The sequence below is a fragment of the Myotis brandtii genome, unplaced genomic scaffold, assembly GCF_000412655.1.
Source record: "Myotis brandtii unplaced genomic scaffold, ASM41265v1 scaffold115, whole genome shotgun sequence".
Lineage (NCBI taxonomy): Eukaryota > Metazoa > Chordata > Mammalia > Chiroptera > Vespertilionidae > Myotis > Myotis brandtii.
The window spans coordinates 11,531,516-11,554,892 of NW_005353967.1; the positions used below are offsets into that span (position 1 = coordinate 11,531,516).

General features: G+C 36.5%; 1 protein-coding gene across 6 annotated transcripts in view; it reads left to right on the forward strand.

The window, feature by feature from the left end:
* The first annotated feature begins 1,182 nt into the window (after positions 1–1,182).
* The window catches only part of SREK1 (splicing regulatory glutamine/lysine-rich protein 1), a 37,210-nt gene continuing 15,015 nt past the window's right edge, over positions 1,183–23,377 (forward strand). For 2 of the 6 annotated variants that reach the window (XM_005857959.2, XM_014549190.1), the window contains exons 1-8: positions 1,188–1,338; positions 6,678–6,801; positions 7,088–7,203; positions 12,698–12,862; positions 12,981–13,159; positions 14,326–14,456; positions 15,723–15,837; positions 23,036–23,155. In XM_005857959.2, the coding sequence (XP_005858021.1) occupies positions 7,141–7,203; positions 12,698–12,862; positions 12,981–13,159; positions 14,326–14,456; positions 15,723–15,837; positions 23,036–23,155 (773 nt within the window). In that variant the 5' untranslated portion in view covers positions 1,188–1,338; positions 6,678–6,801; positions 7,088–7,140. Of the gene's footprint in view, positions 1,339–3,784; positions 3,934–5,877; positions 6,802–7,087; positions 7,204–12,697; positions 12,863–12,980; positions 13,160–14,325; positions 14,457–15,722; positions 15,838–23,035; positions 23,156–23,377 lie in introns of those variants that run through there. The other 4 variants (XM_014549194.1, XM_014549204.1, XM_005857958.2 and 1 more) reach the window with 3 other exon arrangements.

Genomic DNA, 23,377 nt, shown 5'->3' on the forward strand with positions numbered 1-23,377 from the left:
TGGTGCACGGGTGGGGGCCAGCTGGTTTGCCCTGAAGGGTGTCCTGGATCAGGGCGGGGGTCCCGCTTGGGTGCCTGGCCAGCCTGGATGAGGGGATGATGGCTGTTTGCAGCTGGTCACACCCCCTTCAGGGTGGGGGTCCCCACTGGGGTGCCTGGCCAGTCTGGGTGAGGGGCTGAGGGCTGTTTTCAGGCTGGCGGGTAACTGAAGCTCCCAACCTCTCCTTTTTTTCTTTTTATTCTGGGATTTATTTACCTTCTATGGCTATCACTGGAGCTGAGAGCCGGCTTTAACTCTGAGGCTCGGCTCCAGCTCTGAGACCTCGGCTGCTGAAAGCAGTATCTGCGTTTGTTTGGATTCTATAATTGAAACACTGTTTCAGCTCCAGCTCCTGCTGCTGAAAGCAGGTTTCTGGGGTTTATTTACCTTCTATATTTGCAACATTGTTTCTTAGAGAGCAGCTCAGAGGCCGACAGCGACAGGGGGGGAACCTTGGCTTCCTCCGTCACTGGAGCAAGCAAGCCTCCTGTTCGCTTCAGCTGCCTGGCTGCCGGCCACCATCTTGGTTGGCAGTTAATTTGCATATAACCCTGCTTAGCCAATGGGAAGGGTAGCGAAGTTATGGTTAATTACCATGTTTCTCTATTATTAGATAGGATTTTATGAAGGTATTTATGTGGTTCAACATCTTTGGATTAAACAGTTGTTTTCATATTTTGCTCAGATTAATAATTTAATGTAAAGTTTTTTCAGACTTTTTTTTTTAATTTATTGATTTTTTTACAGAGAGGAAGGGAGAGGGATAGAGAGTTAGAAACATCGATGAGAGAGAAACATCGATCAGCTCCCTCTTGCACACCCCCTACTGGGGATGTGCCCGCAACCAATGTACATGCCCTTGACTGGAATCGAACCTGGGACCCTTCAGTCCGCAGGCCGACGCTCTATCCACTGAGCCAAACTGGTTAGGGCAAGTTTTTAAATTTAAAGTTTTTAGAAGTAAGGCTAATGGCCTGCTTAGTTATCACTAGTCTTTGCAGACAGATCATCATTAAAAGAGTAAGTTTTGCTATTTGATGTCTTAATTATCTTTAGCAATAAAACTTCGTAAGTCTTGATTCTGTAAAGTTCTCAGAAAATTTTTTAGTGAAAATGACAGAACCAGCCAAATGTTTGTCTAATTGTTTTTCTTTTTATCTTGCAGCAACGCACCTCTTGCTTTTTCTTCCAAAGTATGTTATGTTAAGTTTCGTGACCGATCAAGTGTTGGCGTGGCCCAGCATCTAACTAACACGGTTTTTATTGACAGAGCTCTGATAGTTGTTCCTTGTGCAGAAGGTTGGTACTTCACATGTTTTCTTCTATTTTAATTTCTGTTCTGTCTGTTAATTACCTTTGACTTTCTTAGAAATTGGCAAGTAGATAGTGCTCTGGCATGTGTGTATGTATGTGAGAATGAAATTTGGAGAAGGAAAGCATTTTTACTAATAAAACATATTAAAATGGTTAATTTGTTACTTAATGTAAGTTTAAAAAATAGTTAAACATTAAACAATTTTATAAATTATTTGGATTCTCCAGTTTACTTTGGCTTTCTATAGTTAATTTGCAAGCTGTAAAGAAAGCTTCCAGAAATGAAAAAAAAAGAAAAAAAAAGGTTGTTTGGGGAAATTATTTTAAATGTGTAAATAAGTACTTGCCTCTGTGTATACAATATTAGTGATATTGCATCAGTAAAAAAATGTGCACATTTTGCCAAATTGGGGTTAAGTGATAATTATGGTTATAAGAAAACATTCGTAATTGAAGCTTTAAAATATTCTCTTAAGTTTGCTATGCAACTGGAATCTACTTTTTTCTTCTGGCTTTTTTTGTTGGGGGGGAAGGAGTAATTGAAGAAAAATCATGAAAAGTAAATTTCCTTCATCAAAGAAATAGTTGTTGAAGATGGGAACAAGGCTGAAGCCTTATAGTTACTCGTTAAATTTTATGACTTAACCTGCTTTAAGAGCAAATTATTACTAATATTTATTTTTTAGTAACTTCTATTTACAGAGCCAGTCATATAATAAGCTGTGCCGAACTTGACAGTTTTGGTGTGTAATTAACTTTTATCTAGAGCACTGACTATGGCATGTGTACATGGATTTTAGAATTGGGTTATTTAAGTGTCTTTAAAACATATTTTTACTGGTGGATGGTGGTAACTTCGCAACATAATTTTACCTGAAACAATTTAATGTACTTTCATATGTAATATTTTAAAACCTCTTTTAAATACCAGACCAACATTAAAATAATGTATACTAAACAATTTGCCATACTTTTAAGGTTTTATGCTTATTTCAAAATGCTATTCTGAGATGTCAAAAACATTAGTCAAACACGGCGAGTATCATTCTTTTATTTTTGAAGTCCCAGAATAGAACATTCTGGATTTTTTCAGATAAATTTGAAAGTATTTTTCCTATGCCTTGGGTTTAGAGTGGGGTGGGGAGAATAAAAATGGATTAAACTGTAAGGAGATAGTGAGCCTAAAATTGAAGAGCCAGGTGAGGAAAGAGCTGGTAATGGTTTAGTTCTGCAAACCAAGTTCATACCAATTTCACAGGAAGTAATTTCATGGGGGAAAGAAGGTTTATTAAACGGGAATATTAATTATATCATAAAAATGAGTCATTAGCAGCACCAGGTATTGTATCATGTTGGCTCATTACTGAATTAGAAGGAAGAATTTTATCAGCTGCTGCTTTGTTGGAACCTTACTGTAGTCCCATAAAACCTTTTAATATTGTATTTGAGAAACCCTGGCTCTAATTTGTCATAAATGTTCAAAGTTATGGGCAGGTAGAGGTTTCTTATTTTGTTTGTTTTATTTGATAGAGATGAATAAATGCATTTTTAATATCATTTTGAGGCAAAGTTTCACCTTTTTGAACATGAAAATTTAAATATTTTTATTCAATTTAGTTACGTGTTTTAGAACAGTGGTTGCCAACCGGTGGTCTGTAGACCACTGGTGGTCAGTGGGGTCCGAAAGGTTGGCAACCGCTGGTTTAGAATACTTACCTATAAAGTAATTGGTAGTAGAAAAACATTCAGACACACATTTTTCATTAAATAAAATACAACTGAGATAAATTTATAGAACCTAAAGAATGTCATAGTGAGCCTTTAAAGATCTGATTATGCACTGCAAGCAAAGTAATAAAGTATTACATATATTGTACCAAAAAAAGATAGCAAAGTGAGTTTGAAATAAATCAAAGAAGGAGTTCCAGTGGAGTAAGTTCTGTAAGAGAGATGTACTGTGGTGCTGTAAGTAGTGTTCTATTTATTTCATATTGCATTCTTTCCTTGATGTTATAGAAATAGCATTATGGAAGAAATGAGAAAACCATAGAAAAAAATTTTAGTTGCTTTCAATTTGCTGGGTTTAAAAAAAATAGACATTATTGTGAGGAGATTCTAAGCTGTATATGTAATGTTTGATGTGTAATAGTTTCATACATATTAAGCATTAGCTATTGTCAATGAAACATGCCATTTCAAAATAAATATACTTTCATTATGCTTGTCCAAATATGACCTCTTTTTGTTGTTGTGTGCATCTCAGATTTATTTTTATAAATGTTAACACTTAGAAAAAAAAGAAAAGGTCAGACATAACAAGATTGTCAGCCTAATCATCAGTCATATTTATGTCCACATTTTCTGGTAGATGGATTTTGACTATTAATTTGGTTTTGTATGTTTTCTCTATGTGATATTTGTGCATTATTAGATGACTAGACTGGCCAAGGCAGACCTGTTACACTTGCCTGACACTTGCCTGAGTTAGGCATTGTTTGCCATGCCACTAAACCTGCCGTCAAGTGAAACCTTCATTGGGGAAATGAGATCGGAGTCTGAACCGCAGAAGATGGACGCCCTGTCTCTGTTTTTTATTGTTTTACTTTACTTTAATTTCTTTTTCTTTATTTTGTCCCTTTTTTGTTTTTGTTTTGTTAAATCTCTTTCACTTTAACTTGTGAGCTGGTTTTCCAGTTCTTTGTAAATGGTATTCCATTAAGGATTCATAACATTGCATTGCAAAATATATGGGGAGATGATCAGAGCTCAACCTTAAGATAAAATAAAATTTCACAGTAAATTAGGATATAGTGAGCAGTGGGAATGTTAATTGGTGTTTATAGACTGATCAGGTACATTTGTTCTTGAAACACTGATACGATTATTAGAAACATTTTCTGACCTCAGTGCAACATTTTGCAGTTTTTCTCCCAAATGTATATGTCTTATAAAAATCAACTGATTGCATCTCCCTGCTAGAATTTTAGCCATACAGAATCATGGAAAATAAGTATATTTCTTATAACAATCTGGGGTAGAGGACACAAAGAGACTTTCACTTTAATGGTAGTTATTCATTATAGAAAATAACATTTCCTTATAAAGACCTAGTTGCCTGTGAGGGGAATGGATATTTGAAAAGCTATTAAATACTTATGTATGTGTGTTTCTCTGCTTGAATTTTTTGTTGAGAAATACTCAGAGTTTACTAGCTTCTAAATGGATTCTGAGATTTAGGACTATTAATTTCATACAGTGAGAAATATTGTTCTCTCAGTTGTCATTGAGTATAATTTGGGAAAAATGCTAAATGTTTATTTGTTTTATACTTTTATATGCTGATAGTATTTAGAGGGTAAGTTTGATAAAATTCTGTCTTGGAAATTAACTAATGGAACTTTCTTTAAGCATCTTTAATAATAATTAGGATAAGAAAAAATTAGTGTGTTTACAGTTAGACTTTATAATAGTTTTTTACTACTATGAAAGGCAGTGGGAGTCAATCTACTGATGCTTTTCTTTTTTTGAAGCCCACAGTGAAAGGCTTTAAAATATTAAGTATTCAACTTTTGGCCTGTGTTGAATACTCTTATTGTTTGTGTAATCTTTTTACATCTCTTGAATGGATAATTTGGCTTATTTAATTGACAAATAATATATTAAATTGGGACTTTGGATTGGAACATTAGGGTAGCAGAGCACAGAGTTTGTAACCGTAGGACTTAAGTTGATTTATCAAGATGTATTTAGGTTTTACAAACATTTAAAAATAATTCCTATTTATAACAAAACATGCCTAATAGCGATATAAATAGTATAGTATATTTGTGGGTATACAGATATATGTATTAATACTAGTAACTATTAAATATAAAATATTGTTATTTGATATTTTCAGTAAGGCCTACCTTTCATTTATCTTTATGCATGTTAAAGAATTTATGCTTATGCAGAATTTACACAAATAATAAAATAGCTGTTTTTGAAATTAGTAGATTAATGTAGACAGATGTTTCAAAGATTAGAAAAAAGTAGGCATTTATTAAAGCTAATGTAATTTTTTGTTCCTGTAAATAAGGTGTAACCATTATTAAAAGCAAGTTTTAAAATCCATCTTGAATTCCATTCATAGTTAGAGATATGTTTAAATAATATTGTTTAGAGGTTTATCTCTGCATATCTGGTTGCTTTAAATAAGAGTTTTTACCACTAGAACCTAGCATGATGCTTTTGAAAAATTTACTCCATGTGCTATTTTCAGTTTAGCATGATTTATAAACTGTTTTAAATTATTTTTGAACTCATAATGGAAATGTGTAGCTAACTAATTATGAGTAGTTCTTCCAAAATAGCTACATGTAGTCAACTTTTTTTTGTTGTTAATCCTCACCCGAGGATATTTTTTCATTAATTTTTAGAGAGAGTGGAAGGAAGGGGTGATAGAGAAAGAGAGAGAAAAACATCTTTTGGTTGCCTCCTGCAACCGCCGGGATCAAGCCCGCAACCTGGCATGTGCCCTTGACCAGAATTGAACCTGGGACCCTTCAGTCCTCAGGCCGATGCTCTATCCACTGAGCAAAACTGGCTAGGGCACTGTAGTCAACTTTTTTAGAAGTAAATTTTTTGGGGGGAAGAGGGACTGTAAGAGAGAGGACCAGGAAAAATGCATGGAAGTTGAAGTCCTTATTAAAATTAATTGATTAGAATTCAGTAATTAAATATCACAAATGGATGGACTTATGTCAGAGTAAATTTTTAGTTTTTAGTCAGGAATTTTTTTCTTAGCATCTAAGGTTAGTTCAGTGTTATTAGAAGATGTTTATAAGCAACACATTTAGGGATCACCTACTCTTCAGATAAGTATACATAAATTGGTTCTAAAAGTCAATGATTTAAAAAGTTTCCTGAGATTAGGGAACTTGTTTTGTTAGTTATTCTAAAAAGTTTTAGCAATTTCCCAAGGCATATTCTTTGGACCTGGGTTCTTTTGAGCATTCCTGACGTTGTTGGGAGGTGACTTAACTAACTGAATGGGTGTAAGCTTCTTTTTAAATTGAAGCTGATTTCATGCAGTAGGCTTTTGTTTTTTTCTGTCTACTTGAAATTAAATGGAATTTATTGGGAGGGTTATCAAAATTGTTTGCATCACAAGTAGGTAGTTTCAATAACAGGATAGGGGCACTCAGTAAGGAACAAATTTCAATTCGCACATATTTGTTTTTTCTTTTTCTTTTTTTTGACTAATTTGGTTATTTGCCATTTCTGGGGATTAAACTTTAAAAAATGTTCTTCTTTTCTGTATCTGATGTTCTGTGTGCTATTAGTGATGCAGCCAACACGAACGGTTGTCATGTGTAACACAACTTTCGATCACCGCGAAAACACCGTCCTGGGAAAGCGTCCATGCTTGATATCGTTTGGTTCATGAACATTAAGTTTCCAGTACAGGTGACCCATAGCTCAAAGTGTTAAATAATTGTCTACATTATTCAATTTTTAAAATAATATTCCATTAATGAGATTGTTAGTCTTTGAAATTTTGCTCACTTTTATTTTTCCTAGTAGAGCAGGATAAAAGGAAAGACTTAAGTTGTAATTTATTTCTTTATATGGATCTGATAGATAGATTCATTTATTATTATTATTTTTTAAGTACAAGGGTAATTGTAAAATCATAGTGTAAAGTTTGTGTGGTGTTTCTGCTTTCTGTAATGTTTGAAACTTGCCTCTGCAGGTAAAATCCCAGAGGAATCAAAAGCCCTCTCTTTATTGGTTCCTGCTCCAACCATGACAAGTCTGATGCCTGGTGCAGGCTTGCTTCCCATACCGACCCCAAATCCCTTGACTACAGTAAGTATTAAGTCTAAAAGGGATGAATGTTCAACTGTTTAATCAGTTGAATAAAGAGCTTAGAAAATTTTTATCTTGAATCTTTTTTATTTTAATGGAGCGATCCGAAAAATCGACTTAATTTTCCCCCCTCAATTGTCAATTACTGTACTTAAACTATCTTTTGGAATTCTGAAGTAATTGAAGAGTCATTTAAATTTAGAACTTAAATTAATTATTCATTAGCAAATCAGTTACTGAAATCCAGCATTTTAGACAGCATGGTGAATTGAAGAATCTAGGTAACAATATTTTCCAATTCGTGAGTACTACATTTATTTAAAAAAGATGAACTGATTTACAACCTGATAATGGGAAAAAATATCTCAGAGAAGGATTTATCTAATTGAGAAAATGTAATAAGGTAAAAACATGACAAAATATTTATTTATGAATTCTGTAGAAATAATAGTAATTTAATGTCTCCTTTGTGATTTCTGAGTGGGGTTAAAAAAGGATACTGCTGTTACTATACTCTTGGTTTTTATGTAAAAGATTCAGGTCATAATTATTTTAAAAGAGTGGTCCTGGGTTCTATTCCAATCAGGGGCTCGTGCCCAGGTTGCGAGCCCGGTCCCCAGTGCGGGGCATGCAGAGGGCAGCCAATCAATGATTCCCTCTCATCATTGATGTTTCTCTCTCTCCTTTCTTCCTCTCTGAAAGCAATAAAAAAAATACATTTTTATAAAAGGGTCATTTTTCTACGAAAACAAACTCAAGACAAAATATAAATCTCACCTTAAATTGAAAGTTTTATCTAGCTTTGTGGTACTGGATTTTTAGGGAGTGAATTCATGTTTTATGATTATAATTAATGTATCCAAGTTATAAAAGTGGGTTCTGAAACTGAAGTGCAAAATTTTAGGTCTTTTCATTTTACATGACATTGTTCTGATGGAGATCTTCATTGTGATTTATAGTGGGAAATGCTTTTTAAATTCAACAGTTGATCATTTGTATTGAGCTTTCTAGAAATTTTATTTTGGGTACATTTTGGTATATTTTAATCTGTTGTTATATAACTTAGTTTATGAAGAATAATTTTAGTTAGAAAATAGAAGAAAGGTGGCCCATTGTGTTTTAGCTCCTGGTTACCTCTCTGACTTTTTTCCTGGCTCATTCTACTTCACCTTTGCCATTTCTTAGACATGTCAAGTACATTTCTGCCTTTGGGTTTTTGTACTTATTTATCCTCTGCCTAGAACTTTATTTTCCAGACATTAGAAAGGTTTACTTTTAAACTTTTTCATAACAGTGAAACTGTTCATCAGGTTTCTATTTAAAAGGGAGGCTAAAGTTCCTGAATAAGAAGGCAAAATGTGTTACATCTGGAGACCAGATCATCTTTAACCCATCAAAGACCAAAGGGCAACTAAATATTTAGGTTCCTTAGCCCAGGGCTAGAAAGTAGATTAAGCTAAAGAAGGGCAACTTTAATATTACAGAGCAGCCACATCCAATAGAACTTCCTGCCATCATGGCAATGCCTGTTTGTATCTGTACTATTGAGTGTGGTAGCCACCAGCAGCTGATCTGTTAGGCCCTTGAAATGTGACTAGTGTGACTGAGGCACTGAATTTTAATTAAAAATCAAAATCAAACTTTATATTCAACAATATAGAAAATATTTAATTAAGGTATTTTCTACAACTTTATGATAACTTGAAATGGTGATGGTTAGCAACAAATCTAAGATCTGTTAGTAGCAAGATACCACAGATTATAATAAACTAGAGGCCCGATGCACGAATTCATGCACGGTGGGGTCCCTCTGCGTGGCCTGCAGGGATCGGGCCGAAACCCGCAGTCCAATGCCACCTGCAGTTCCTACCTGCTGCTCCTGCTCATCCCGGCCTCACTGTGCCTGCCTCAGGCTCGTGCCCAATCAGTCCCAATCGGGAGAGGCTCGCGCTGCTGCAGCAGCGCTTGCCAGCCATGAGCTCTGCTCACCAGCCATGAGCCCTGCATCTGGCGCCCTCCCAAAGGGAGTGGCCTGCGGGATCGGGCTGAAACCAGCTCTCTGACATCCCCCGAGGGGTCCTGGATTGCAAGAAGGTGCAGGCCAGGCTGAGGGGCCCCACTGGTGCACCATTGGGCAGGGAGGGACTGCGGAAGGGCTCCAGGGCATGTCTGGTCCATCTCGCTCAGTCCGGATCAGCCAGACCCCAGCAGCAAGCTAACCTACCGGTTGGAGCATCTTCCCCCGGTGGTCAGTGCATGTCATCATAGCGACTTGACCAGTTGACTTTCTGCCCCCCTGGTGGTTAGTGCACGTCATAGCTAGTGGTTGAGCAGCCTTAGCATATCATTAGCATATTATGCTTTGATTGGTTGTTCTGCCATTCGATCTATTTGCATATTACCCTTGTATTATATAGGATGTATTATATAGGATACTATGAAGGGAAAAAACCAGTCATGTGGTAGAGAGTAAATGAAGCTTCATATAATAAGGTCAGGGACACCGATTTGGAGCGGATGATTAAACTGATACTCAAAGAAGTCATCTGGCAGAAGCAGGGAGAAGAGCTTTCAGGGCAGGAGGAAAGAGCACTATGTGAAAAGCCCTAAGGTGGACCCGGGCTGGGTGGCTCAGTTGAGTGGTGCATCATCCCGTACTTCAAAAGGTTGTGGGTTTGATTTCAGGCCAGGGCACATAGGTTGTGGGTTCAATCCCTATTTGGGCCAACTACGGGAGGAGCCAGTCGATGTTTCTCATATGTATGTTTCTCTCCCATTCTCTAAAAATCAATGAACAAACATATCCTCTGGTGAGGATTTTTTAAAAACCCTAAGATTTGAAAAACTTGTGTGTTCAAGGTACAGAATTGCAGTCAGTGTGGTTGAAGCATAGTGAGTGAAGGGAGGGATAGTTAGGGCTTTTTAGGTCATGGAAAGGAATTTACCAGTAATTTTTATTCAAAGGTAATGAGAAGTCATGGATGAGTTTTAGACAGGGGTAAGACATGATTTGACATGTTTTTAAAAGATCGCAAACTGGCTGTTTTGACAAGCATAAGTGATACTTTTTTTCATCAACTTGTATTTTCACTTTTAGGAAGTGTTATTAACAGTTGTTAAATCTTAGTAATTTTGCAATAATATATCCGTATGTAGTCAGTGCTCAAAATTTTCTTAAATTGTATAAGTGGAAATGGAAGTGGTAGTGTTTTTGTCCTTGAAAGGGTTTTTTGTTAATTCTGCAAAACTTTTTCATTTTCAAATTCTGAGATTTCCATCTTTTCTAGTTTAAGTACACATTAAAAAAATATCTTCTTTAATGCTTGAACTAAAAACTGAGTGTACTAGTGTTATGAAAGATCACTCAAAGGTTTTTGTCCTTTTCCTGCAATAGTATAAATAAGGGTTTAATATTTTAGGCGTTTTTTCCTTAGGTAAACTTTGCCCCTGTTTTAATTTTAGTCTGTGAATGATGGGACCCTGCTTTAACCATGTGTTAGCTGAGTAGCTTTGGGAAAATTATTTAATTTCTCTCAGTCTTTCTTATCTGTGATAATAGTAATAATAACGGTCTCTTAGGGTTGATATGAGGATTAATAACCCAGGAAAAATTAAGTACTATGATATTGTTAACTAGTACACAGTCGGTGTTGGTGAATGCCCAAGATCCAATCAGTTCTTACTGTTTGTGAATTCACCCACTAGCTAAAATTTATTTGAAGACTCAAAATCAATACTTGTGGTGCTTTTGCCGTCATTCATTGACACACACAAAATCATGATAAATTTGAGTTTTTGATATGTACATTCCCAGATGAAGTCAAACAGAGGAGTGCTCTTTTTTTAGATTTAATGCTGTTCAGGTGTACCTCTTTTTTGTTTTGCTTTGTTTTGTTAATCCTCACCTGAGGATATTTTCCCATTGGTTTTCAGAGACAGTGGAAGGGAGGGGGAGAGACAGGGTGAGAGAAACATCATTGTGAAAGAGACACACCGATTGGTTGCCTTCTGCACATGCCCTGACCAGACTGGGGATCAAGCCTGCAACTGAGGTACATGCCCTTGCCCGGAATTGAACCCTCGACCCTTCAGTCCACGAGCTGATGCTCTATCCACTGAGCCAAACTGGCTAGGGCCAGGTATACCTGATTTTATTTTATTTTTTTTTAAAAATATATTGATTTTTTTACAGAGAGGAAGGGAGAGGGATAGAGAGTGAGAAACATCGATGAGAGAGAAACATCGATCAGCTGCCTCCTGCACACCCCCTCCTGGGGATGTGCCCGCAACCAAGGTACATGCCCTTGACTGGAATCGAACCTGGGACCTTTCAGTCCGCAGGCCTACGCTCTATCCACTGAGCCAAACCGGTTACGGCAGGGATACCTGATTTTATTGCACTGTGCTTTATGTCCTTACATGGGTTTTTTTTTGTTTTGCTCTTACAAATTGAAAGCAATACCCTGCACCAACAAAAAGATTACAACTAGCCCTGTTGCGGTGGTGCAGTGGTCTGTAATTGGAACGGCAATATCTCCAGGGTATGCCTATAAATAAGAGTCCTTGTTGTGGTCTGTTTAGTGCCATGTTTTTCACATTTTGTACTTTTTGTGAATGATTTCACCATTTTAATTAGCTCCCAAATGTAGTGCTAAAGTGCTGTCTAGTGTTTCTAAGGGCTGGAAGGCTGTGATACGTCTTACAGAGAAAATATGTGTTAGGGTTCCTTCAGGAATGAGTTTTGATAGTGCTTCTGACTATGAGTTCAATTATAATGAATCAAAAATAAATGTTAAATAAGGTGTCTTTAAACAGAAACACAACATAAAACAAGGTTATGTGTTGGTTGATGAAAATATTATGACCAGAGACTTGTTAGGAACCTAGCCTTCTATTTTCCCTAGGAACAGTGATTCAGTATTCAACAGTTCAGTGTTTGTGGCAACTTGATAGTACATAACTACTGCAGATAATGAGAATTCAGTAGGACATAACTACTGCAAATAATTAGAATTGAGTGTTTTTAGTGTTAAGATTAAGAGTAGATAAAACATCCAGATAGTCGCCCTAACCAGTTTGGCTCGGTGGATAGAGCGTCGGCCTGCAGACTCAAGGGTCCGGGGTTTGATTCCGGCCAAGGGCATGTATGTACCTTGGTTGCGTGCACATACCCAGTAGGGAGTGTACAGAAGGCAGATGATCGATGTTTCTCTCTCATTGATGTTTCTAACTCTCTATCCCACTCCCTTCCTCTCTGTAAAAAATCAATAAAATATATTTTAAAAAATCCAGATAATCAAGAAATATGTGGCATTTCGAATTACATTAAAAACTACTGTGACCTCCCTCTTAATAATTCAGACATATCCATGGCTTAAAGCTAGGAGCCCCTAGTTTCTTCCCATTCTTTTTGAGTTGATCAATTCTTTTCAAGATTAGATAATGGTAATTTTTGATACTAACCAAAAATGTGCCTTTTTTTTCTTCTTAATAGCTGGGTGTTTCCCTTAGCAGTTTGGGAGCTATACCAGCAGCAGCACTAGACCCCAATATTGCAACACTTGGAGAGATACCACAGCCACCACTTATGGGAAATGTGGATCCTTCCAAAATTGATGAAATCAGGAGAACAGTCTATGTTGGCAATTTGAATTCCCAGGTAATAAAGACACTGATTCTTTCCCCCTTCTTAAAAATCATATAGATTGATAAAGTAATATTTACCTGATTTTTAAAAAAAGAATATACTTTATTAAAATGTTACTTTGTTTCTTCAGACAACAACAGCTGACCAGCTACTCGAATTTTTTAAACAAGTTGGAGAAGTGAAGTTTGTACGGATGGCAGGTGATGAGACTCAGCCAACTCGGTTTGCTTTTGTGGAATTTGCAGACCAAAATTCTGTACCAAGGGCCCTTGCTTTTAATGGAGTTATGTTTGGAGACAGGCCATTGAAGTAAGAAACCCTAAACAAAGAAATTTTAATGATTTTGGAAAACTTTAAAGTATTTTTGATGTAATTAAGGCTTTTTTTTTTCTTTTTAATAGTAATTGGCAATTTGTGGAAAGGAAGACTTTGTGTTAAGTATACTAAATGAATACCTGAGATACCATTTTAGCCTTTATGGTTGTATTTGAAGACATCTTATTTTCTATTTTATAAAGTTTAGTTTAATGTTAAGGTTGGTTAAATACCCTATATAATGATCATAGGTATTTTTCCATAAGCTTTAACAGGTCATGTGGGTTTTGCATTATGACGGGACTAATGGACAATTTAACATATGGGTTGAACTTTTTTAATAATACAGTAATAAGAATTTTGGTAAATCCAAAATCCCAGGAAGAAAATAATATTAAGTACTCAGAAATGATCTGATCATACATTTTGAGTTTTAAGGTTGGCTCCTATCTTTGTTTGCAAAATGAGAAATTGATGTAGCCTATCAGATACTCTATTTTATGCAGATTATTGAGGTAATTACCTTAGTTATACAGTTTGATAAGGATTCTGCTATTAAAGGATAAATAACTGTTCCTAATGAATGCTTGTCTTCTATTGTGGAAGGGGTGAGACTGAAGAAATTCTCCTATGTGCATCAGAGAAACCACTGTTGCCTGGCAGATAAAGAGTCTTATCAAATGCCTCCCACATTCAAAGCTGTGTTTGACTCAGCTGTGGTCCAGGGGTGATTAAAATAGTGTACAGAATATACAGCTTCCCTTGCTCTTCCCAGGGTGCAGAGGTTATCAACAAAATCTTATAATCTAAGAATAGAAGTGATTGATTTTAATATTGGTGTCAACATTTTAATTTATTATAATTCTAAAGTGTGCAGGGGAAGTAGTTGTCCTGGCCTATTAAAGTTGTTAAAGAAGTCAGCTAACAGAGTTTTTTTCTCCTCTTGCTTTTGGCTTTGTTAGCAAGAGATGATGGCAGGTGGAAATGAGATTCATTATGGTTTTTGAGGTTGGTGGTGGTTATTCTGTATTTAGCTATATTACTCTTAATGTGCTTTCAAGGCGTCGATTCATAAATATATGTATCATGTAAACACTTAATTGTTTCATGTTTTGTAAAAGATGGTGTGTATTTGTGATATGCTAATGTTTTTAATTTAGAATAAATCACTCCAACAATGCAATAGTAAAACCCCCTGAGATGACACCTCAGGCTGCAGCTAAGGAGTTAGAAGAAGTCATGAAGCGAGTACGAGAGGCTCAGTCATTTATCTCAGCTGCTATTGAACCAGGTAAGGTCATAGTGTTGTTACACAGGTCATAGTTTAAGATCATAGAATTTTAGAACTGCAAGGAATTTTAGAAATTAATCTTGTTCAGTTCCTTCATTTTACAAACAAGAAGACTGAAACTCAAGAAAGAGTAAGTGACTTACTAATGTCAAAGGTCAAAGAAGTACTTAGCACATTCTTTTCCCATGATACTGAATTGAGGCACATTAGCCTGAGTTTATCAGTTTTATACTTTAAGAGCAAAATGAGTGCTCAAAACTGACTTGCTTAAAGCAATGTATAAATGTTATTGTGAGACCAAAAACAAGAATAAATATATTTAAAATGTGATGATTAAGCAGACTTACTTTTCATCAAAGTTTTAATTTATTGTAAATATAAAAAAGAGATTCTGTGAGTTAGGGAAAATACAGACACTGTTTTAGCAAGGTAAAAGAACACTTACCTCTTCAAACTTTTGTGTTGCTAACTAAAATTTAAGAATCCAATTTAAAACTGTCTAGATCAGTGGTTCCCAAACTTATTTGGCCTACCGCCCCCTTTCCAGAAAAAATATTACTCAGCGCCCCCTGGAAATTAATTTTTTTAAAATTTTAATAGCAATTAAACAGAAAGATATATGCCCCCAAATGCACCTGTGGCCATCACCGCCCCCCTGGATCGCTGCAGCGCCCACCAGGGGGCCCAAACTTATTTGGCCTACCGCCCCCTTTCCAGAAAAAATATTACTCAGCGCCCCCTGGAAATTAATTTTTTTAAAATTTTAATAGCAATTAAACAGAAAGATATATGCCCCCAAATGCACCTGTGGCCATCACCGCCCCCCCCCCATCGCTGCAGCGCCCACCAGGGGGCGGTAGCGCCCACTTTGGGAATCACTGGTCTAGATGGTTTACATTTGAGCAAGTTTTCTAAATTAGCACTCAGAATTTAAGCCTCAATTCTAGCAAAATAAATGGAGAAAGATTTAAAATCACTGTTATAGGACTTACAGACATGTTATAATCGTACATTATGGCAGCAACAAAATATTACGAACAGCTGTTTATAATCATCTGGTTTATATGTACTGCTGCAGGGTGGCTGCACTCAACGAGTTTATGCAATGACTTTCTTGGATGTTTCTGAAGGATAATTGCACAGGAGGAGGATGTACAGAGAGTAGGCCCCTTGCACTATATGTGGTACATTCCACTTGTGCCTGATTATTAACTGGGATCTTTAATTGTTCTGAGCTTACACTGCAAAGTGGTTTTTTCCTCCCAGAGTCTGGAAAGAGCAATGAAAGAAAAGGCGGTCGATCTCGTTCCCACACTCGTTCCAAATCCAGGTCTAGCTCAAAATCCCATTCTAGAAGGAAAAGATCACAGTCGAAACACAGGTGAGAATTTATGCTATCACTTTAAATTTTTTTGGTTTTGTATTAAAAATAGTTAAGATTTCTGAGTTTTTGTCCAAATGTCAGAATTTAGAAATTTCATAGAGTTCACCAGAAAGTATGGTTACCATGAAATATTGCTTTAATTATAATTAACTGTAGTTAAAATTGCAATTTTTAATAATACATCATTTTATTTCAATGAATTTTTAGTTTTAGAAGTTGGTTTTCTATCTTAAGATGCAATGTTTCTGATTTTTCTAAGAGTAAACTAGTGTTTATACAGACTGGCAGAAACTTTGCATATTGAGAAAAGGGAACCATGTATATGGTGATGCTGATGGCTGATTGCTGAAGTTGCTGCCCCCTCCCTCTTCCCAGTCCACTCAAGTGTTGGAAGTACCATCCCAAATCTTGCTTTCAAGTCCTTACCTCTCTTTAGTACTTTGGTACCTGAAACAGGAGTAACTTCTAGCTTTAGTTCCAACTATTGTATTGTGCTTAAGCTCTGTTTCTGTTTTGTTTTATTTTTGAGCATAGCTCTGTTGTTTTAACTTTCTTTTAAAATCTGTTGTGTTTGACTCAAAGGGGATCTCAATTGTCTTCTTTAAGATGTAGAGGGGCCGAAACCGGTTTGGCTCAGTGGATAGAGCGTCGGCCTGCGGACTGAAAGGTCCCAGGTTCGATTCCGGTCAAGGGCATGTACCTGGGTTGCGGGCACATCCCCAGTAGGAGATGTGCAGGAGGCAGCTGATTGATGTTTCTCTCTCATCGATGTTTCTAACTCTCTATCTCTCTCCCTTCCTCTCTGTAAAAAATCAATAAAATATATTAAAAAAAAAAAGATGTAGAGGGACTGTTACTGAAATGTGGAAATGTATATAGTGGATTCTAACTGTATGCTGTATGCACACATATACCTAGGCCTGAAGAGAAGAGGTAGATAACAGTGTGTGCATGTTTATGTGTGTGAGGTGTGAGGGTGTTAGAAAAGGAGGGGAGAGTTTTAGGGGAGGGAACCAGTATGCTGCAGTATGTTGAACCTCACCGGCAAGCTCAGTTTAGTCTGTTTTTCTGTGTTGTTCAAGGAGATTGAAACAATGAGATAGGAAAATATTTCTTTGACTCTAATAGGGTATACTTCTTGCTATTTACTGGTTTATACTTCTCTGTTATTCTTAGTTTGCAAAATCTCCTTTGGCATGTGGTTTTACTGTATTCTTCCATCCAAGGCCTTACAATAAAGCAAGTTCAGATCCAAGTGAAGGAAGTTGTTTCATGTAAAAGGAATGACCAGTGCAGCAGAAGCCAGAACTGGAGAAGGAAAAGGGTATAGAAGCAGTGGTGCTAGATTGTTGACATTAGTATAGGTTGACAGGATGTGGTGAACATAAAGGAGGTCAAGGAAATACAGAATTGAATTGAAGAGTTCATTTTGTGTTGATTACAAGAGCCAGGCTCCAAATCTAATACCTTAGTGATTTTCTAGGCTAGAATAAAACCAAACTTAATGATTGACATCATTGTTTCCTTGATAATCTTTGGGAAGCCTTATCTGTTGGGGCAAATAATTTAACTATCCACTTTAAGGTTTTTGCTCTCATCATTTTAACTATATTTGGGTATTTTCCCTTTGTAAGGGTTAGTGGGGAGGAGGATTATTCAGTCTAAACTGAAATTTGTTAATTGTTTCTCATTCATGGGACTGCTTTCATGTAGGTCTAACTGTGTAGCATTATAAATTACTTATTCTTGGCATGCATACATTTGACCCTTGAACAACATGGGTTTGAACTGCATGGATCCTCCTATATGTGGATTCTTTTCAGTAAATATATAGCTCTCCTATCTGTGGGTTTAGGGTTCATGAATTCAATCAACCACATATTGAAGACAGTACATATTTTCGATCTGCAGTTAGGAATCCACAAAAGTGAGAGGCCTACCATATGCATTGTTTCATGCCATCCTATATAATAAAATCCTAATATGCAAATTGACCAATGGCGGAACGACAGGTCGCTATGATGCACACTGACCATCAAGGGGCAGATGCTCAATACAGGAGCTGCCCCCTGGTGGTCACTGTGCTCCCATGGGGAGCGCCACTCAGCCAGAAGCTGGGCTCACAGCTGGCGAGCACAATGGCGATGGTGGGAGCCTCTCCTGCCTCTGCAGCAGCGCTAAGGAGCAGTGAGCAGACGGGTGAAGGACGAGGGGTCCCAGACTGCAAGAGGGCCCCCCCCCCCCCCCCCACCAAGCAGTGTCGTGCACTGGGCCTCTAGTTTTGTATAAGGGACTGGAACTTTTGCAGAATTTGGTATCTGTGGTGGGAAGTGTTAGTTCTGGAATCAATCTTTTGTGGATTCTGAGGGATGACTGAAGTTTTGGGGGAGTTAGAAGATTTTTGACTGTCCGGTGGGTCAGCACTCCAACCCCTGCATTGTTCAAGGTTCAACTGTATATATACACACATACACATATCTACATATATACACACACATATACATGAATACACACACATGCACGTTTTTGGTAAGCATATACTATTTTTATACATGGTTTATAGAAACATATATAGCTTTTACTAAGTTCTTAAATACATAAGAGGATGATTTAAGGGGGGGGGGGGGGGGGGAAACGCCTTACCCAGAAAACTTAAGGATCTTGCCATGGAAGTAACTTCCCCCACCCCAGTAGGAGAGAGGGATGTCGGACATTTCTTGGCTTTGCCTCCCCTGTTATTGGGATTTGATGCCCTTAGCGCTAGCTCGGACCTGCTAGACTTAGCAGGAGTGTGGGTTGTAGGAGCCCTTTCTCTTGAAGGCCACCTTTTTATGTTCTCACTGTCCTCAGGTGCTTCTAAAGCCCCTACCCTTCTTATTCCTTCCTCTTAGGAGGGAGGAAGGGGTTTTTTGTCACTGTGACCTTGGTTAGGACTGGGATGATTTGTTCCCACTTTTTGCTTCCAAATTTTTATGTGTTCTCATCCAGATAGTGTTAGGAAAGATGGGTGGCACTCTAATTATTATATTTTAAAGACCAGCATAGGACTATAAGACATTTAATAACATTTTATGGGAAACAACTGACTTACAAACGATTTTTGCAACATGATGGTAAATTGCCCTTTATTCACTTTAATTTATAAATGCAGTTTTGCACATTACTCTAATATGAGAACTGCTAACAATAATTCAAATCTTATCTTTGGTTGGATTAGATTTACTCTTGATTTGAAGCTTTTAGCATTCCCAGTTAAAAAACTTGTAGGTGACTAGAGGGTGATGTAGAGACACGAAAATATTTAATGTCAAAATTAAAATACAATAATTATTCTTGGGCAGTAACTTTCAAACTCTAAGGAGACCTACAGGGTAAGGTAGGAAGCCAAGTAACTTGTATCTATCAGGGGTCTGGTTAAATATTTTAAAGGGTTTTCTTTGCTTAATTAAGGTGGAAAGCACTGTTTGATTAAAACAGATTATTTATATTTTTAGTAAAGTTAAGAACAGAAATCTTAAGAATTTTTATTAAGTACAAAGAAGCAAAGGCCCTTTATCCTATGTGGATGTCTGTAAATGGACTAAAAATGTTCTCAGTTTTGCATTTTTGCCTTAATACCTATTAGTTGAGCCTTGTATCTCTTAGGTTATTATTGATAAAAATTTCAACAAACTCTGACTTATCTTCTTATATTAAAAACGTGGTATGAAGATAAATGTATAATTTTTAAAGACATAATAGATGAGTGGTTCAGTTGAAAATTAGCTGTTGAAAAACAAATTTTGACTGAAAAATGTGTTTAAAAAACAAGATTTCATTATTAATCGAGGGTTGTCTGATTTCATAGTATACCACAAGCATTTAACTATATATCCAGATAGTGTTAGGAAAGATGGGTGGCACTCTAATTATTATATTTTAAAGACCAGCATAGGACTATAAGACATTTAATAACATTTTATGGGAAACAACTGACTTACAAACGATTTTTGCAACATGATGGTAAATTGCCCTTTATTCACTTTAATTTATAAATGCAGTTTTGCACATTACTCTAATATGAGAACTGCTAACAATAATTCAAATCTTATCTTTGGTTGGATTAGATTTACTCTTGATTTGAAGCTTTTAGCATTCCCAGTTAAAAAACTTGTAGGTGACTAGAGGGTGATGTAGAGACACGAAAATATTTAATGTCAAAATTAAAATACAATAATTATTCTTGGGCAGTAACTTTCAAACTCTAAGGAGACCTACAGGGTAAGGTAGGAAGCCAAGTAACTTGTATCTATCAGGGGTCTGGTTAAATATTTTAAAGGGTTTTCTTTGCTTAATTAAGGTGGAAAGCACTGTTTGATTAAAACAGATTATTTATATTTTTAGTAAAGTTAAGAACAGAAATCTTAAGAATTTTTATTAAGTACAAAGAAGCAAAGGCCCTTTATCCTATGTGGATGTCTGTAAATGGACTAAAAATGTTCTCAGTTTTGCATTTTTGCCTTAATACCTATTAGTTGAGCCTTGTATCTCTTAGGTTATTATTGATAAAAATTTCAACAAACTCTGACTTATCTTCTTATATTAAAAACGTGGTATGAAGATAAATGTATAATTTTTAAAGACATAATAGATGAGTGGTTCAGTTGAAAATTAGCTGTTGAAAAACAAATTTTGACTGAAAAATGTGTTTAAAAAACAAGATTTCATTATTAATCGAGGGTTGTCTGATTTCATAGTATACCACAAGCATTTAACTATATGTATTTCTTTTATAGATATTTGTTTTAATTCATGAAAACATGACTCTCAAAATGAGTTTTAATTATATAAAGCATACTTATGAAAGCTCATTTGACCTCTTTGGAATAAATAAAGATAGAATTTAAAGTTTTCATTTATACTGTTGATGGTGATGACAGTGAGAGTTAGGAATTTTAAGCATTTACTCTGTGCCAGAGACTGCTAGGCAGTTAATTTTCCATACATCATCTGATTTAATCCTCATGACAGCCCTATAATTCTTACTCCATTTACAAATGAAGAAACTCAGGATAGAGAGGTTGACTAGTCAGAGTTCTCACAGCTAGTGTGTGGCAGAGCTGAGTGTTAGGCTCAGATTGTGTGTGCATTCAGTATTGTTATATTTTAATAGTTCCTAGGATAGTTCATTATAAAAAACACTAGAGGCCCGGTGCACAGATTCGTGCACCGGTCAGGTCCTGCATCTAGGCCTGCGGGGATTGGGCTGAAACTGGCAGTCCAACATCCCTCAAGGGGTCCCGGAGTGCAAGAGCGCACTCTGCAAAGTTGCTGTCACTTGGCAGCTCCAGTGTTGAGCATCTGCCCCCTGGTGGTCAGTGCGTGTCATAGGTACCAGCCAGTTGGCCGGTCGTTTAGGCCTTTATATATATATATATATATATTACATAAGCAGTTATTTCAGTGGGAAAAGGAGCCTAGAGAATTTCACAATTGGAAAAACTATTGTTTTTTTCCTTCTGGAATTCCAGTAATAAGGGTTTCTTTTAATAGCTATCTTTATCTATATATATAAAAGGCTAATGTGCTAAGTGTATGTACAACCGGTTCAGTTGAAAATAAGACGCACACTGACCAACATAGGGCAGACGCTTAATGTAGGAGCTGCCATGACATGCACTGGCCATTTACAAAGAAACAGTACCATGGACCTGGCACCAACAAAGCAACACTTGGCTTCCCCCAAGTGGGAAACAGGCCCTGCCACCTTCCCAGAGCGACACCCCACCAAATTGCAGCCAATGCTGCCGAGACCCCATGGCGCAAAATGTGGCCCACAGCCCAGCCCAGCTTGGAAACAGTCGCTGTGGGTGCCAGGTAATTACGTCATGTAGGAACGCCCGGCTTCCTCTCCCTAGCAATTAGCCTCCTTGGAGTTTCTTGAGCCCAGGAACATGACTTGCTTTATAGCCACATGCAAACATTTTACACATCAACCAAATGTCTGTGAAGTGTTTTCACTTGCCTCATCTCATTTGATCCTCACAGAAGTCCTGGAGTAGGTAGATAGGAGACTTGAGAGAATCCTATTTTCTTTTCATTAGCCGGAAAACAGAGAGTTAGAAAGTTTAGAAACTTGACCTGACTGAAAAGAATAAACGGTAGACTTTGAAAATGAAAATAACTTTAGGTTTTCTCATTGTACAGAACATAGTCAACACTGCTGCAGTTAAATATTTTACCCTTTGTTCTCCCTTCGTGATCAACAATAATAATCAGCTTTGTGTTGATATTTACTGCTGTGTTGCAGACAATTACTTGAAAGAGAAGTTGGGGTGCTTCACTAGGCTGGAAAAAACTTAGCTAAATCAGAAAGCAGGTCTAATTAAAGCAAGTTTATGCTATATATATAAAAGGCTAAGTTGACTCGCACATGCACAATACATATAAAGCTCTCACTGGCGCCAATCACTAGTATAGTTATAAAATCAGGGCCTTACAAATCCAACGTTTGGTTATGTCTAGCTTTAACTCAAGTGATGATGCTTATTTTTCTGTCACACTAGTACTGTCACTAGTACTGTCACTAGTACTATGCTGCTTATATCTTCTTAATATGTATTTTGACAAACAGCACACAGCCATTTATAGAAACTATTGAACTATGTAATCACTAAAGATTACAACTTGTCAAGATAAGTTGTAGTCCCAAGTAGTCATTACATGCAAGTCAAGAGTTAAAGACAATTTGTGATATGGAAACTTGGATCATAGGAGAAGTCGTCTATATTAAGGCACGTAGTAATTAGCAAAAGAGATTCACATGAGAAGAAGAGATAATGCACAGAACTAGCATTATTTTGTCTTCTGTTTTCACAGAGGTATATTCTGTTTTGTGAGACATTCTGGAGGGGGGAAAGAGGAAAATAAGTTAGCAAAAGAAAGCCACACCTGAGAAATGTTAACTTAAATCTGACACAGGAAATAAATTCTTTCTCTGTTTTTATCTTGGTGTTCTGAATAATGATCAATCTGATAAAGTTTCCATAAATAAAGTATTTTAGATAATCTAACTGAAGCACTACATAGTGGAGAATTTTAAAATATTGATACATATTTTGGGATAGTTTTTAAAATTCTCTTATTTGAAAGACATCACTAAAAGTTGAAATTCTAAGAAAAAGATTTGACATTCTAACAATTTGTTTTTCTTTAGGAGTAGATCCCATAATAGATCACGTTCAAGACAAAAAGATAGACGTAGATCTAAGAGCCCACATAAAAAACGCTCTAAATCCAGGGAAAGACGAAAGTCAAGGAGTCGTTCACATTCACGGTGAGTTTTGGGTGAAAAAAAAAAAGGCTTTATTTGTTAAAAATCTGTTGTGAGGGAAAGTAAACTTTTTTTTTGATTGTTTTAGTAATGATTAATATTGGTTGCTGTTGATTTGGATCTGATTGCCATTATGACTCATGAGGTTTCTGTACTTAATTCCACCTGGTATTTGTTTTTATTTTTTTTTTATTTTTTATTTTTTTTAATATATTTTTTTATTGA